This window comes from Xiphophorus couchianus, chromosome 9, assembly GCF_001444195.1.
Source record: "Xiphophorus couchianus chromosome 9, X_couchianus-1.0, whole genome shotgun sequence".
Classification (NCBI taxonomy): domain Eukaryota; kingdom Metazoa; phylum Chordata; class Actinopteri; order Cyprinodontiformes; family Poeciliidae; genus Xiphophorus; species Xiphophorus couchianus.
The window spans coordinates 1,029,246-1,046,952 of NC_040236.1; the positions used below are offsets into that span (position 1 = coordinate 1,029,246).

The window sequence follows — 17,707 nt, forward strand, 5'->3', positions numbered from 1 at the left end:
ATTTTAAGCTGATTTCTCTTATGCCTAGAATAATTAATTTCTAAATTATTCAACTCTTTTGAAGTGAAACAGCTAAGAATCATCATAATTAAGTTACTAAATTTCATGTGTTTCTAGGAAACCCCTCAAAAACAAAAAGATTACATTAGTGCAGTGATAGATAAGTATCCGTTCAAAAGCCAACAAGAAAACAGATTTTCCCATCTGGAAAATGTTGTAGAAACAGGACTACTGATAGTCTATCTGCTCATGAGTATTTGTTGCCTCCTATCAGAAAAGTGTTGGTACAAATCTTCACTCTCCGATTCGACCACTTGCCAGTGGACCAGCAATAGTTCTTTGAGTGGAGAGCCTTTCAGAAACTTTTGAACTAGCTGTTGCTCTGGACGTTGTCCTCTTTGGTGTCAGAAGTTGTACTACTTGATATTTGGTGGAGTGACGTTTTGCTACTCACTCTGTTGTTTCAGATTTAGAGTTGTGATCTAGATGGATATTACAGACAGGTAGTCCTTCACAGTGGTTGGTGTGAATTCAGGTTGTTCCTTCCAGGACTTTAGCAGGTGTGTTGGTCACCAGTTACACCTGGAATAGCCTCTGGAATGGCCTCTGCCAGCGGTTGGAGTTCCAGTCCTTCCTCTGAAAATCCTTCATCACGACCCGTCAGCTGGTCTGATGGCTGCAGCAGCACTTTGGCAGGAAATGGCAGGAAGGTTTTCACTGTCTGTGAGGGTTAGCAATTAATAATATAGAAGACTGGTCTTTTAAATGGGGATTTAAAATTTCTATAAACAAAAGCTTTATTTTCTACGGTTTAGGAAGAAAGTATCTGAAAATTTAATTCTGCAAATATATAATCATGAGTCAGAAAGGGTAAAAGAATTTAAGTTTTTGGGTTTATGGCTGGATGAAAAACTTACTTGGAAAATTCATATTCAAAAAGTAATGGATAAATGTAAGAGTTTGAAATGTAATGAAGTATTTGGTGGGGAATGAGTGGGGTGCTGAGAGAAAAGCATTGAAAGCAATATATACTGGTTTAATAAGGTCTGTTGTTTGATTATGGCAGTATAGCTTTTGGATCAGCATCAGCAACACTACACAAAAAAATAGATAATATTCAGTATCAAGCTTTGAGGTTATGTACAGGAGCTGTCAGAACAACTTCATCGTCAGCTTTACTAGTAGAAATGGGAGAGATGCCACTTCATCTCAGAAGATTACAGTTAAAGTCAATTTATTGGTGTCATTAAAAGGGCCATAATGGAAATCATCCATGTCAAGAAATTTTAAAACTTAGTTGGGAAAAGGAAAAAAAGAATTTAAATTATTTTGGCTGGGAGATAGAAAACATTATAAAAGACTTTGATTTATCTCATATAAATATCAAACAGTTCCTCTTTCACCAGTTCGTCCGTCTCTATTTCCTATAGGTGTTGTTGATTTTACTTTGTTGAAGAAAAGGAAAAAAAGAAAACCTTTTAGATCCATAGTCAGTACAATCATATTTAGACAATAAGTACTATGGATATGTCTAAGTTTATACAGATGCTTCAAAAAGCTCAAATAGCAATAATGGGGTGTCATTCATTGTTCCAGAATTCAGTATCAAAAATGTAAAAGAATTACTGATGGGTTTATACAAGAATTATTTTGACTTTAGGATGGATTGAGGAAGTTCGTCCACTAAGAAAAATATGTTCTGATTCAAGTTCATCATTATAGTCATAAAAAAATAATCATTCTATTAGCAGACCAGACCTTTTATTGGAGATTCAGTTATTAATTTATAGAATTCAGGCAATGGGTTTACATGGATAACATCACATGTAGGAATAAAAGGAAATGAGTTGTCAGATAAAAATGCAAAACAAGCTACAAAAAAATAGTTATGTTGATATATTGGTACCATTTAGTAAATAAGAAATTAAATCTATTATTAAACAAAAGGTTAAGGAAAGATGGCAGAAGCACTGGGAAGAAGATAGAACTGGTAGGTGGCTTTACAGTATTTAAAGAAAAGTTAGTATAATGAGGAGAACAAGACGAAATAGAAAAGAGAAAACCATAATATCCAGATTATGTTTCGGTCATACAGGGTTAAATAGTACATTATTTAAAATGGGAAAGCATCCCACAGGAAATTGTGACTTTTGTTTTCAAGAAGAGACAGTAAAGCATGTTTTGTTGTTTTGTTCTAAATATTCTATTGAGAGACGGGAATTAATGTGTCAATTACAAGAAAATAAATTACAGTTAAATATGCAAGATATTTTGGACAAAAATCCTACTTCTGAATATTTTTGTGCTTTAATGAATTATCTTAAGAAAACTAAATTGATAGAAAGGATATAAGTTTTATTCATTTAATTATTTATTTATTTCATCTGTATTATTTTTTTGTGGGAAAAATATATGTAGCGTCCAGATCCACACTCCATTCCAGTAGATGGCGGTAATGCACATCAGTAAGCTGCTTGCCAACCGCCATAAAAAACGAAGAAGAAATGTTTTACTGCGTCGCGAGATAATTACGTCATACAGCACGCGACACTAATCCATGTTCATCACGCTGAGTGTGTGGAGTCTAGCGTCAGTGTGACATTGTGCTTACTTTGAACGATGAAAGAAAAAAACAAGAGTTCCAGTAGAAAGAAACCAAAAACCGCTCAGATAAGAAGGAGCGCCGATCCAGTAAAATGCTTCGAGAAGTGGAAGAACAAGTACATGAAGGGGAGAGACCGTGTGAAACAAAGGAGAATGCAGAGCAAAAAACCCGAGTGGCAACTAGAAAGGGAGTACATCAAAAGTCTGGTGAGCAGATATGGTGACATAAACACGACGGACGTTTGTAGGTTTTCGGACTTTCCGATCTCGAAGAAGACCTTGTTGGGTCTACAGGAGGCTCAGTATCGCCAGCCCACAGAAATCCAGAGACAAACGATTGGCTCCGCTCTGCGTGGCAGAGATGTCCTTGGTGCTGCGAAGACTGGTTCCGGAAAAACTTTAGCCTTCCTCGTTCCGGTGCTGGAATGTCTGTATCGTCAGCAGTGGAGCTCAATGGACGGCCTCGGTGTCCTCATCATATCACCAACCAGAGAACTCGCCTATCAAACCTTCGAAGTTCTCCGCAAAGTAGGCAAAAATCACGAGTTTTCCGCAGGGCTCGTCATCGGGGGTAAGGACCTTAAGAGCGAGTCAGAGCGGATATCCGGCACCAACATTGTGATATGCACCCCGGGGCGGCTGCTGCAACACATGGACGAGACAGCCTCCTTCCATGCTAGCAGCTTGCACATGCTTGTCCTCGACGAGGCGGATCGCATCCTCGACATGGGCTTTGCAGACACGCTCAATGCCATAGTGGATAACCTGCCCAAGTCACGACAGACCCTGCTGTTTTCCGCCACACAGACCAGGAGTGTGAAAGATCTGGCCCGTCTTAGTCTCAAGGATCCAGAGTTTGTGTGGGTTCACGAGAAAGCCAAGTTCAGCACGCCGGCCACCTTGGAGCAGAGCTACGTGGTGTGTGAGTTGCACCACAAAGTGAACATGCTGTATTCCTTTATTAGAAGCCACCTGAAGAAGAAGATTATTGTGTTCTTTGCCTGTTGCAAAGAGGTTCAGTATCTGTTTCGAGCCTTCTGTCGTCTAAGACCTGGGACTCCCATCCTGGCGCTGCATGGAAAGCAGCAGCAAATGAAGAGGGTGGAGGTCTACAACAATTTTGTCAAAAAGCAGAGTGCAGTCCTATTTGCCACTGATATTGCTGCTAGAGGCCTGGACTTCCCTGCTGTCAATTGGGTGCTGCAGTTTGACTGTCCAGAGGACGCAGACACCTACATCCACAGGGTAGGCCGCACAGCTAGGTACAAGGAGGGTGGAGAAGCTCTGCTGCTCTTGCTCCCCTCTGAAGAGAAAGCCATGCTGGCCCAGCTGCAGGAGAAGAAGGCTCCCATCAATCAGATCCAAGTGAGACACCCTGCATCCACACTCCAGACATAGTCTGGCTCACAGTTTACATTCAACATCAATATTTTGCTTGTATCAACATGAACTGGCTAAAAGGTTTCCATAAAAATGACTGCAGCCATACTGAGCATTTATGGCTGAAGTCCATGCTTAGAAATAAACCAAGTTGAATGAGACAATATCATTTCCAATAAGTTAAATGGTTACATATTCTCTAAGGAGCTTGTTAATAGCAACAAAAAGTGTTTAGTTTCTCTGCAATGTGTTGGGGGTGTATGGGTATTTTTATTTAAAGGGTAAAACATTTATTTCAAAAGAGTAAAATATTTTTTATTGTTTTTTTTAAATTTAATTTAAACCTGGTAGCTTGGGAATAGTTTCATTTCAACATGATTTTCTGTCAAATTTATGTTGAGATGTATTTGACAAATTGACATTTTTAGAGTTCCTGTGTAAAAGAGCCCAAATATAAACATTTTTTTTTTTTTTTAATACCATTTGACAAATTTATTTTGTCACCTATGTTTTCTTCACACTAGTGTACTAGGCTGTAACTGAGTCTGGTTTAAAAACTTTGACTGGGTTAAGTACCAAATACAACACTGACACTCTGAGGTTTTGAACATTTACAAGTGTAAGAAGCAGAGTTTGATATGAGGTGATTTTGTTCTAATTTGGCCATTCTAAATGTTCATAAGTTTTAAGTACAGCTGTTTTAACCTGACAGAAAATATTGAATATTTTTATTTGGATCCATTAAACTGAAGGATCTGCCAACCTTAACAGTGTGTTTTCATAATTTATAAACTGTATTCTTCATAGTAGAATTACTTAAAATTAAAACAGCATTATTTTTCAAATTTTCTTGAAGCTGTGAATTAGAGCTATGTCCATACCCACAACTCAACTGAATCTGTGTGTTGATTTCAGGTGAATCCAGAAAAAGTGCACAGTGTGCAGCAGAAGCTGGAGGCCTTCCTGGCCCAGGAGATGGAGCAGAAAGAAAGAGCCCAGAGGTGTTTTGTTTCTTACCTGCGCTCAGTCTATCTCATGAAAAACAAACAAGTCTTTGACATCTTTCAGCTGCCGATTAGGCAGTATGCTCAGTCTCTGGGCCTTGCTGTTTGCCCTAGGGTGCGCTTCCTCAGTAAAGCCCATGCACAGAAAGCAGAGAATGAGGATGAGGAGCAGTCTGATGAAGAGGAAGAACTCCAGAGCTTTAAGGTTCAGCTGAGTAACAAGATGCCCTGTGAAGTTGTTGAACACGACACAGAAGAAAATGTGGACGAGTCCTCAAAAGCACTTCATGGTGACATTAGTGAAGATGAAGATGATCTTCGGGACTTAGAACTGCTGACTGTCAAAAGAAAGGATGTCTTTGAGCTGTCGGGGCACCCAGAGTGTGTGGAGGACACTTCCCAAGGCCCAAATAACACCAGAAAAGAAACAAAGTTTAAAAAGACAAAAAAGCTCTTAAAGAGAAAATTCCAAATCAATACCAAAATTACTTTTAATGAAGAAGGAGAAGCTGTGCAGCTTTGGCCCCCAGTGCAGCAAACAGTAACTGCTGAGGATGAGGAAGACAATGTTTTAGGCATCAATGTGGCAAAGGCCAGAGACAGGCTTAGACGTGAAGACCAGGAGTTTGACAAGCAAGAGTACAGACGCAAGGTTCAAGCTGAACACAGAAATAAGAGGCTCAAGGCCAAAGAGGCCAGGAGGGAGGCAAGTAAGCAGCAACGGAGGTCTGATGAGGAAAATGTAGCATACTTGGCCTGTCACAGCGGGGGCGAGTTTGACTCCAGCATCTTACCAGATCCCGATCAGTTGCACTCATCAGAAGAAGAGGAGGAGGGTTATGCTAAACAAGAACACATCTGCAACGAGGAGCCTTTAGCGGTGACAAGAAAGAAAGGAAAGCAGCTGAATGATGAGCATACTGGCCTGGACACTGGCCTTTCACTGGCTGAAGATGAAGAGCTGGTTTTACATCTGCTGCGTGGACCAAAGTAGAGACTGACTACCAGGGAGTGAAATTCAAACTGATTGAAAACACACTGACTGAATTCAGTTCTGGTTTTAAATATTGTCTGAAAGTATCAAATAAAAGGGCCAGATTCAATGTTTGTTTCTATTTCTGTTAGTCAGACCTTTGGTTAAACTGTTCAAACTACAGATCATCAGGCTTTCAAGTTTGGGTCATGAAAAGGTCACCTACAGATTAGATTTATACATTTTTTCTCATATATATGCCATATAATAAAATAACAAATCAGGTCCAATATTCCTAGTTTTTCCATTTATTCTTGATTGCTCACTAGTTTTTATCACTGGTTGTTGTTGAGTGTTGGTTTTTGTTTAAAATCAATAAATCTAGATATGAGTTATAACTACTGAGTTTGTGATTAAATATATTCAGTGTAATTTTCCCACCTCTGCTGGTAGTTTCTGGACATTAGGCAAGAAACTACCAGAGTGTGCCTATTTTTAGATGAGAAGTTTTGAAGTTATAAAGTCACACCAACCTACCTTGTTGGCTATGTTACTCTGGCCTGTAGCAGAGATGGCTTCCTATGTTGATTGTTCAAGTTTAGTTTTACTTTTTCTCCAAGTAAAACTAGAACTTTAGGGTACAGAGCTCCAGTTTATGTCTTGATAACTACCATTGATCAAAAGAACAGCAGAGGTTAAATCTGCTTAAAAAATGGGAAATTAAAAATTCCAACTTGTGTGTTTATTTGCCTTATCTCAGATTAACTAAACTGTCAGATACTATCTACTTTTTTTGCATTGCATTTGTGGAATGTGCTCAGATATACAGTCTCCACTTTCTCTGAAAATAAATCTAAGCTAAATTTACAAAGCTCTTTTCACAGGCACAAAGTAAACCATAAAAACAAGACTATATCACACATCGTATAAAAACAAACATAGAAGACCCTGGGAGAACAAATCTGTTTTCAGCTGTTTTTCTAGCTAACAGCAATGGGCTTAAAATATGCAGAAAAACTGTCTTAAAAAAAAACTTAAAGCACATTTAGAAAAAAATGTGCTTTAAAATACACATGGTGACAGTGTTGTAGCAAAGTCACAAGGTTGTAAAGATATTAGATTTGAATATGTCAAGAATACTTCAAGACAACAAGGTACATTTTATATGTATGTGCAGAGTGCATGTGCCAGCTCTTTGCAGCCTGTTGCGGTTATTCCTGCTCATCTTTTTACATTTTATTTTTGTTAAAGACTTGTGGTAAGTAAGTCGTTATTTTTGTTTTGTAAATGACTCAATATTCAAAGAAAAAAAAAAAACGTTATATTTTTAAGCATATTCCATCGTTTATTTTAACGGGCTGCGCTCTTCACTTGTAATGCGTCACCTTTAGTTTCCTCGTCTTGTTTTTCTTTTCATAATTGTTTCTACCGGAAAGCCGGCCACACTTCCGGATCACATGTTATTCGGGTAGAGTGGTGAACGTTGCATTTCAAAACAAAAATACTAAACGCACAGACGATATGACATGTTACATTTCAGGGGTCCATTTTAGTTCGATTATAACAAAGTTATAGTGTAATGGGGTTATAGGCCAAAATCTGCATTTATATTACATTTAGAGGGCGTTAACTGAAGGTTATTGACTACCTTTAATGACCACGACGTTTTATTTTGAACCCCACAGCCGGAAGTCATGTTCGAGGACACGATGCCAGTTGTGAGTGAGCTCTGACACTGAGACGCAGCAGATACACAAGTGTTTGGACTAATTGATCTTAACTGGATTTGGGGACATCATTGATGTCTACATGTCCTACCAAACATGGCAGAGAGAAAGGACAATGAGGTAACATTCGTAACTGACTTCATTTGGAAAAACGAGGTCCATTTTCCCAGAACTTGAAGAACTTCTGTTCTTTTCTAAATCATGAACGGAGTTAGAAAAAGCTAAAGTTTTTTTCTATGACGTCCAGGGGAAGAAGTAGCTTTGGTACAAAGGCGAAGTAGTTAAAGGGAGTTGGATAAAAAGCACGGCAATGTTTTAGTACTGCTTCCATCAAGCGTCCACCATGCCCCGCCATATGAACAAAGATATTTCCTGCTCTATGTAAAAATTCTAATTTTAACCGCCAATAGCTGATCATTTTATATCAAACCTTCCTTTTATGAATCTGCATTTAGACCATTGTTTACCCGACTCATATGTGTATGTACCTCTGAAACTGACAGTTTTTTGTGTTGTACCATACTCCACCTATTTTGTGACATGTGATGACAGGGCTCCACTGAAAAAAACAAAACAAACAAACCAAAAAACTCAAATTCAAGCAAATTTGTTGAAATGCTGTAGAAGCCTGAATGCATAAGTCTACGCTGTTCATATTTGCTATTATTCCTAGAGAACTGCAAATACAGATTTGAGATTGTAAGATTTTCTTAACATATGCTAATTTTACATCTTTTAGATAAAGCAATAGTTTGCTGACATGGTGCAAATGAACTAAACGTTCTAACTTTGCAAAGCTATAATTCTGGGGAAGAGCACCACCAAAGAAAAAATGGACTAATAGCATTGGGTCATTGTTGTTGGTAAGTTTTGCTGTTTTATAGCATAATCCAGTAACTATGTTACTTTCAGTAGTCATATATACTGTATTTATAAAACATGACATATAAAAAATTAAAATAATAAAACCAAAGTGGAAATAAAAACTACATTCAACCAAAAGAGTATAGATTATGAAGTCTGTATACTATATTGTCCTTCAACAATGATTAGATTTAAATAGAGAAGATGGACGCTAAGGAAATGAGGAATGGAGGGTCAGTGGAGAGCACCGGAGTTGAGCCTTTTTTCATCCAGTGTCAATTATAGAAAGAGAAAAATGCAGGAAGAAAAGATGAAGCCGATAAATTAAAATGAGGTTGATAATTTTCATTTGTCATGCGATTAATTGATTTATTGCCTATCGCAACAGGCCTAAGTATAAGTTAGATTTAGAAAATTCAACATGGCTGCCCAGTCCCTAGAAAGCAGCGCAGGCTGCCGTTATAAATCTTTCTTACCTGCAGACCTGTCTAGCCACTCTTTGTTCAAATGTGGCTGGATGATGGAAGTGCATGAGATTTGTAGTTGAAGGCCAATATCAGGATGTGTAGTTAATAGCGGTTTGACGGGACACTGACTGAACAAAACTTTTTAAGGGTGCTTTCACACCAGCCCTGTTTAGTACGCTTTAATCGAACTCTTGGTCATTTGTCTGGAAAGTCCTGTTCGTTTGGGGATGTGTGAATGTGCAGTTGAACTCTGATTCGAACCAAAAAAATGGACCCTGCTCTGCCTAAAAACTTAGGTCTTGGTTTGGATGAATGAACTCTGGTGCAGACGCAAGCAGACAAGAGCGGCTCCAAAATCAGGAAGCAAACTGTAGTGCTGGGCATTCTGGGTAATCACAACCTAAACAAATATAAGAGTCTATCACTAGAGGGAGAAATTTCTGTAGTCTTTTGACAAAAATGAAGGAGAAAGCCTACTACTGCTAAACTCTGAAGCTATACCATTTTTTTTTTTACATTTTGTGAAGAAGGAAGTTACGCTTGTATCGTTTTCCAACGTTTTCATATTGTTTCCTTCAGTAGTTCTTGGTGCAGTGCCACGACAGGAAAGGTGAACAGATTTTTCAAATGTCTCGGTATAATTGTCATATAATCTTGAGGATTTATCTGGCGTCGAGGCCAACATAACTATCTATCTTGTGCTGCAGAACTCATATTGTATGACGAGCCAGATGACAGCTTCTGTAAACCCAAATTCATGCTAGAGTTTTTTGTTAATGTTGAGGCATACTGCATTTCTATAATGTTAGTCAACCATTTGCAGCAATCTCCAGAAACCCAATTGAAAACATGGTTCGTGGCCAGAGAGAGTGGAGAAATAGTCACAGCCCAGGTTAACGGTAGAAACCCAGTCTTGGGAATCTACATCACCTGCTGCGCTTAGACAACCTAAAAAATTGTAAAGTAAGATGTAAAATGCAGATAAACTCCTATTACTGCAACCCAGAAAAGGAATTAGAACAAACTTAGAATCCAGAAAAAAATCTTCCAGAACAGAAACATTTAGTTTTTATTATTACTTAGAAACTGTGGAGTACTCATTACTGTTACAAATTTAGAGTATACTAAAAAGTCCAGAGAATACTTATCTAGCAACCTAGAAGTCAAGCATACTTACAATATCTTTGTAAGTATCCTTGACTTACAAGGTTCTGGGTTGTTAGATAACCCAGAACAACCCAGAACAGGGATTAGAACACACTTAGAATCCAGAAAGCTACCTCAGCAACTACTTTTTTTTACCCCTCCAGGGGGTCTTTTGTGGGCTCTAGTGTCCCTTATATGATAGTAGGCTGACAGGAAACAGGGAAGGAGAGGGGGGAAGACATGCGGCAAATGTCGTAGGGTCCGGGAGTCGAACCCGCGACGGCCGTGTCGAGGACTCAAGGCCTCCAAATACTGGTCGCGCTAACCGCTACGCCACCACGGCACGCCCCAGCAACTACTTTTTAGACTCCTATTCTTCCAGCCCAGCAAAGGAATCAGACCAGAGGATATTTACTTGTACTTATCTAGCAACCCTGAACAGAAGCATCTAGTTTACATATGTTGGATTAACATTATTAGATTCTTTTTGGTCTTTTGCTCTTTTCTTTGGTTTATTTTGTTTGTAAGGAGATATTTTGTTTGTATTTCCTTTTAATTCATGTAAAGCACTTTGAATTTCCTTGTTGCTGAAAATGTGCTATATAAATAAAATTACCTTACCTTACCTTCTAAGTAACTGTCCAATAAAATATTAGAAAATACAATTTAAACGATTTGAGCCTTACCTGTTAGAACGTGGGCGCTGCAAACTCTGGCATTGTTAGTTTCCACACCTCCTGTTTGTAGCTGTAGATTGTTGATCCACTTTTCTTGTCTTTGTTCAGTAAGATTTTTCAAAATTAACTGCCTTGTGACCAACTACCTTTGGAACACAAAAATAAAGTTTATCTTTCTGTCTGTTAGAACAGAAAGATAATAGACAGGCATTTTGTGTCGTCAAAATGGCTGACGACACAATCAGGCATTTTGAAAACTGAAACTGAAAAGAATGAGAACATCGATTGTACCAGAGAGCCATTCGTGTTAGTATACACCAACAAAAACACCATGTTAGCTTGGTGTTTTTATTGACTTGCAATAGGCTTAGATGCAACATCATGTATTTTGTGCTTCCCATTACAAGGTGGAGGAGGCAGACCAGATCTTCCTGCTCATGAAGGAGGACTATCGGATATCTAGGAATGTGCGTCTAGCATGGTTTCTCAGGAATTTGAATCAGATCATCTGGCCAGCCTCTACATCTGAATTGGTAAGTTAGTTCAGCTTCACAAATAGGTCATGTTTTGTGCCCGAGTTTCTCCCTAATCTGTTTTCACATGTTTTCTGTGCCTGTGTGATAAAATCGCACGCGGGATGGGTGCGATCCACTGGGCCAATCGCACAGTAAAAAATTGTGGGGTATAAATGACTCTGTCACAAGGAAATACTTAATCTTTTAACATATCAGAATCAAGTGATCAACCACAGGACTTTGAAACAATGTTTTAAACAATTTTTTATTTTAAAGAAAGAACCAGACTTGCCAAGCTGGTCACGTTACATATCACTATCAAACCTTTTGAATTTAATTACTGTATTTTCCACACTATAAGGCGCACCTAAAAACCTTCAATTTTCTCAAAAGCCGAGAGTGCGCCTTATAATCCGGTGCGCCTTATATATGGACCAATATTGAGCCACAACAGGTCTCGCAACTACGGTAAGCAGCAGCCGACTTCATTTTCCCCCGTAGAAGAAGAAGCGCGTGGTGCACGCTGGGTTTTGTTTAAAAACCCCAAAATGGCTCCTATTAAGAGACACGCTTAAGACACAGAGTTTAAGCTCAAGGCGATCAGTCACGCAGTAGAACACGCGAATAGAGCAGCAGCAAGAGAATTTAACATGAACGAATCAATGGTGCGGAAGTGGATATATATTGTGATTGCACTAACGTTTGATTTACCGTAACAGTATCAGACTGTTTTTTATGTGTTTATTGAATCGAGGAAAAGTTCCCCTCCACTATATGTTATACCTTGCTGTTGTTAAAAGATAAACTGTGTCACGAAAATACCACGTCACTTACTTTACCTCGGGGAAAATAATAAAACAGCTGTTTATTCATTTTGGGAAAGAACGGAGTTTTCAGAACGCTGGTTTGTAATCTATTAATAAAGTTTTACTGACCTAGCTGACTATTTTGTTGACATTCCCTTTAGCGCAGTTCCATCTAATGGACGCATAACGTAACCCCAGCCTCTACTGTAGCGTCTATTCTATGCACCTTATAATGCGGTGCGCCTTATATATGAAAAAAGTTTTAAAATAGGCCATTCATTGAAGGTGCGCCTTATAATGTGGTGCGCCTTATAGTGTGGAAAATACGGTACTCTCTTCCAGCTATATTGCATCTTTATTCTGACACTAAAAAAACTATTCTATGGAGCCTGTAAGGGGACATTGAGAAAAACAAAGCAATCCCAACTCTCAATCTCGGGAAACCTTCTCGAGATCCCAAATTAATTTCTAGAAGTCCCGAGAAACTTTTTTGATGAAAGATACTGAAGGTAGTGGAAAAAATAGGTGGAATCACCCTTTATCCATTTTCTGAATTGGAAGCTTCAATCGGACACGAACTTCATCTTCATATCTCTTGGCATAATATTCTCATCTGAGACATCTCTAGACCGTAGCAAACATGGTGAATGGTCCATCTCAACATGGTGACCTTCTCCATCTCTCCTCTATGACAATAGATATATTTCAAAACATATCCTCCGCTCCGTTTGTTGTTTTTTTCCAAGCTCATTTTTACAACAGTGCTGTGTAGGCTACTTCTACCGGCTTGAACAGGCAGCCTGTTGATTAGTTCGAACACTGCTGCCACCTGGTGACCGGAGGCCGTTGATCAGTTAAGCATAAATACAGACAATTATAAAATACTGCTTCTTGCGCCTCACTATTTGAGAAGTATTGCTGTAGGGGAATGGATAAGAATTGATCCTAGTGAGTTTAGTCAAATTTGGCTGGAATCTGTGGAATTTAGGGGCAAATTTATGGCAACAGCGTCACAGGTGACTTCACCCCACCACCAAGCCCACCTCCGCCACAGAAACTGCCAGTGTTGAAAACCAAGTTACACCAACAGAGGGTTTTGATTTCCCCCTGAAAACGTAGTAAGCCCGGTCCACTGTGTTTTTGTATTAAAAGATGTGAAGTTCACAAGAAATGTAGTGGAGAAAACATGGCACAACAGTGACATTACTAAGAACAGGACGTCCGTCCAAAATCGATGAGAAGACAAGAAGAAAACTGGTCAGGGAGGCTGCCGACAGCAACACTGAAGGAGCTGCAAGAATTTCTGACAAATACTGGCTGTGCAGTACATGTGACAACTATCTCCCGTCTTCTTCATATTTCTGGGCTTATGGAAAAAATAGGTGGAAGGCAAAGGTGTGGAATAGGTGTAGGCAAAGAAACACATCAAAGCTCGGCTTAATTTGGCAAAAACACATCTGAAATCTCCTGAGCACATGTGGGAAAATGTGTTGTGGTCTGATGAAACCAAGGTTGAACTTTTTGAACATAATTCCAAAAGATATATTTGGCGCAAAAACAACACTGCTTATTACCAAAAGAACACCATATCTACAGTGAAGCATGGTAGTGGCAGCATCATGCTTTGGGGCTTGTTTTCTTCAGCTGGAACTGGGGCCTTAGTCAGGGTGGACGGAATTATGAACAGTACCAAATATCAGTCGGTGTTGGCACAAAACCTTCGGCATTCCGTTAGAAAGCTGAAGATGAAGAGGAACTTCATCTTTCAAGATGACAATGACCCAAAGCACACATCTAAATCAACAAAAGAATGGCTTCACCGGAATAAGATTAAGGCTTTGGAATGGCCCAACCAGAGTCCAGACCTGAATCCCATCGAACATCTGTGGGGTGATCTGAAGAGGGCTGTGTACAGGAGATCCCCTTGCAATCTATTGGATTTGGAGTGGTTTTGCAGAGAAGAGTGGACAAATATTGCCACATCAACATGCGCCACGCTGATAGACTCCTACCCAAAAAGACTGAGTGCTGTAATAAAAGCCAAAGGTGCGGCAACAAATTATTAGTTTAAGGGTGTGCATATTTATGCAACCAGGTTATTGTAAGTTTTTTATTTAGTGTTTTCCTCCCTGAAAGATTTCTGTTTGCTTTTCAATTGCATCGAACAGGTTATAGGTCACATTAAAGGTGGAAAAAGTTGTGAAAATATTTGTCTTGCTGTCATTTTTTTTACATCACAAAAACCTGGCATTTGAACACACACATATATATATATATATATATATATATATATATATATATACAGTATATATACTGTATATAGAGGTTAACGAACCAGCGCTAATCTCATCATGCAGGTTCAGCCCAGTGAGGAGCTTTCGTGCTCGCCTCTTAGTCATGTGTCACGCAGGTTTTATATTTTATTAGTCAAATTTGAAGCACTGTGCATCTCTGAGCAATGCAGCAAATTTGACTCATCCAGGGCTGCTTCAAGGCTGTATGAGGCCTTGAGCAGAATTTGACTTAGGGGCCCCTCTTGTTGCTAAAACCATCAGCACCTCTAACAGCTTCGTAGATTTAGTGAAATCTGGAAGAGGGGGGGTAGTTGGTTTTGTGACTGCAGTGACAGCAAGCTAGACATACAGTAAATAAGTAAAGTACAGCGATATATTTGTTTTCTCCTCTTTTCCGTCAACATGGAAGACTACATTTCTACACTTAAACAGTTTTCTAAAGTGGATTTTCAATTGAAGCAGGAGATAATAACTGAAGGAAGATCAACACCGGAGCTGAAAGGTTTGCTTCGAGACACTTTGTTGATTCTCAAACGGAGTAGTAGTATGCAAGAAAAGACATGCCGAGGATAGACTTGGCTTTGGATGAACGGATATTTTTGTGCAGAATTGGGGGTGCATGGATTTCATTTATAAATAAAGATAAGATGGCAATAAGATGTTTTTGTTTAGCTTTTTAATGAAATGTGCGTTTTAATTTGTGTGTCTAAAGAATTCAGTAAAGTAGAAGCCGTAGATAATCTACCACAGCAATCATTTATTAATAAAACATTAAGCCTAAAACATACTACTGCAACAGACTGAATGTTCTGTTCTGTGTGCAAAATTCTTGAATGTTTTTTTTGGTGTTAAATCCTAAAACATAAAGCGGCATTGTTGTCAGTTGCTATGGCAACGAGTCTGTATGTAGCTTGGCCGATACAGAGTGAGAAAGTGGTTTCGGTTTTTCCCTTTGTTGTGGATAATAGCACGAAATTAATACCTACATTTCCAAGTTTCACTGAGTTAACTCAGCTATCTTTTCATGACAGTCTGAACAACACAGGTTGTATTCTATTCGAATGCGACCCAGGCCACTTGGATATCCGATTCGTATCAGATTCAAATGTGACCTAACGTACAGGTCGCATTCATCCGACCTGAATGTCACTGATACTCGACAAATGTCACTATTCTTGCTACGCTTAAGCGGGAGGAAAAACAACAAATATGACGGACTATAATGAGGATTAAGTTGTTAATATGCTGCTCCCGTCCGGCATCCATGTTTACTTCTGCAAACACTGAGCACTACTTCTTTTTATGGCAGTTGGCAGAACACTGAGAACACTCTCACAGAGACACAATAATGTCTCTGTGTGACATTATTGTGCCCTCTTCTGCGGGACACTTTCAGGTTGTTTGCCTGTTCACATTTTAGAACACATACAGGTTGCTTATATATTTGGAAGTGTGAACCACCACAGCAAAAAAATCCAATCTGACAAAATTGGAATTGAGTCATTTCAGGCTGTAGTGTGAACGCAACCTAAGTGTGAGCGTGAGCGGAAATTTTGAGTACAAGCGCTGAGAAGAAAGACATGAAGTCCTGCTTTCAAAATAAAAATGTAAGCAAAAGGATTTTGCTTATGTCAGGACATAAAATCCTGACATTCTTGAGAAGCTTGTTAATCACTTGCAGAAATTGCAAGCGATTAACCAAACACAGAAGGTTAAGTTTCCTGTCTTCCCAGCACCAGGAAGTCACCTCCTCTGTGCAAAGTGCGACACTCAGTACTGAAGTATTACCTCCAGCTGCTGTTGTTGCACCACCTATTGGGAAGTCAGCTGAGAGCTCGCCGGACTGCCTGGACCGGGTCATCTCTCTGCTCGAACGTGTTCTGGAGCAGCAGCCACAACAGCACAAGTTTCAAAGTAGGTTCAAGGTACACACCCAGAGGGACCAGCCAATGAAAGTAAAACCTTGTCCTGTGAGCAGCAATGGTGGACACACTACTCAGTACCACTGCAGGTCCAACAATCTGTGCTTTAGCTGTTTTGCACCTGACCACAACCGAGCGGAGTGTCCAGGGGCTGTGGTGAGGAAGCCTAGGAGCGATAAGCAGGTGGTGCAGTCTCAGGAAAACTGACTGGCCCGCATGTGGTGGGGGAAAGTGCTGGGCCTAAAGGTGACCCCCTGTTCCAAATGTTGAAGATGACATGGAGTCTATATGTCAAAGTGCATATTTAGTGAGAGATATGGGATATACACCAATATTCCAAAACATTCAGAGACTCAAACAGCATGACAACTTATTTTATGAAGATGTGACACTGGGAGGAGTGGTTACGGTCAGAGCCTTTCTGGATAGTGGGTCGATGGCGTGCACACTGAGCTCTAAAGTAATACCGCAGCTGTTACATAGGGATGTTTTAAGGAGCTCCACCCTTGAGCCGACAGCCACTGTGTTGATTGGGTGTGGGGGGTCCAGGACCTTACCTTCTGGCATGTACAACCTGGAGATGGGTCTTTATGACTGCAAAGTGATTGTTCCGACATTGATTGTTGAGAACCAGAATGAAGAACTGATTGTTGGCAGTAACCTGTTGAGATACATTATTTACAGGTTTAAGCTGAGGCAAGATCTCCAGGACCAGGGCCCCACAGCACTCTGTGACAGTAGTGATGCAGAACAGAAAATGCTAGGCTTGTTGGCAAGGGTGGAAGCTGCCGATGAAGACGTCTATGATGCAGTTGTAACTGTCAAAATCAAGCGAGCTGTTACTCTTGAACCTATAACAGAGCATCTGATTGGGGCAAGTTGCCACAGGTGAATGATCTGTTGGCTGGATGTACTGTTGTGGTGGAGCCAACAACAGCAAGATCTAAACCGAGAACAGTCTTAGTGGGGAGGTCGGTGTCAATTCCAAGAGGAGATGGGTGGCTCCCATTAAAGGTTATTAATCCATCAGACAGGTCAGTTACTTTGAGATGTAATGCTAAGTTGGCTGATGTGTGTACTTGTTCAGTGGAGATGTTTGCTGGTTCCCGACTCGGCATTCATCAACAAATACAAGTGCCGTTAAATAGCAGTGCAAGACACAGCCTTGTCTCAGAGTACCGCACCTTGCCAGATCATCCTCACCTTGCACAGTTGATACCCCTCAGGCAATGCTAAGAGGACTGGGACTGTCGGGTGTAGACATTGAGTCATGTGACGTTGCCCCTGAATATAAGGCTAAACTGGCTGAGCTCATTGTTCAATACCAG

General features: G+C 39.8%; 2 protein-coding genes across 8 annotated transcripts in view; both read left to right on the top strand.

Annotated features, from left to right (window-relative positions):
• Window positions 1-1,831: 1,831 nt before the first annotated feature.
• Window positions 1,832-6,359, top strand: ddx10 (DEAD (Asp-Glu-Ala-Asp) box polypeptide 10). Its single transcript, XM_028026756.1, has 2 exons — window positions 1,832-3,969; window positions 4,900-6,359. The coding sequence occupies exons 1-2, from the start codon at window positions 2,620-2,622 to the stop codon at window positions 5,980-5,982; spliced, it is 2,433 nt and encodes an 810-aa protein (XP_027882557.1). The 5' UTR covers window positions 1,832-2,619; the 3' UTR covers window positions 5,983-6,359.
• A 1,288-nt stretch (window positions 6,360-7,647) lies between these two features.
• szt2 (SZT2 subunit of KICSTOR complex) overlaps window positions 7,648-17,707 on the top strand; it is a 152,547-nt gene continuing 142,487 nt past the window's right edge. For 4 of the 7 annotated variants that reach the window (XM_028026732.1, XM_028026730.1, XM_028026731.1 and 1 more), the window contains exons 1-2: window positions 7,650-7,808; window positions 11,250-11,375. In XM_028026732.1, the coding sequence (XP_027882533.1) occupies window positions 7,785-7,808; window positions 11,250-11,375 (150 nt within the window). In that variant the 5' untranslated portion in view covers window positions 7,650-7,784. Of the gene's footprint in view, window positions 7,809-11,249; window positions 11,376-17,707 lie in introns of all 7 variants that reach the window. The other 3 variants (XM_028026727.1, XM_028026728.1, XM_028026733.1) reach the window with 2 other exon arrangements.

What these genes read in the sequence shown, in the direction of transcription:
- ddx10 (XM_028026756.1), top strand. Translation starts at nt 2,620, where the DNA reads ATGAAAGAAAAAAACAAGAGTTCCAGTAGAAAGAAACCAAAAACCGCT. An exon ending in CTCCCATCAATCAGATCCAA is followed by an intron (nt 3,970 to 4,899) that starts GTGAGACACCCT and finishes TGTTGATTTCAG; the next exon opens with GTGAATCCAGAAAAAGTGCA.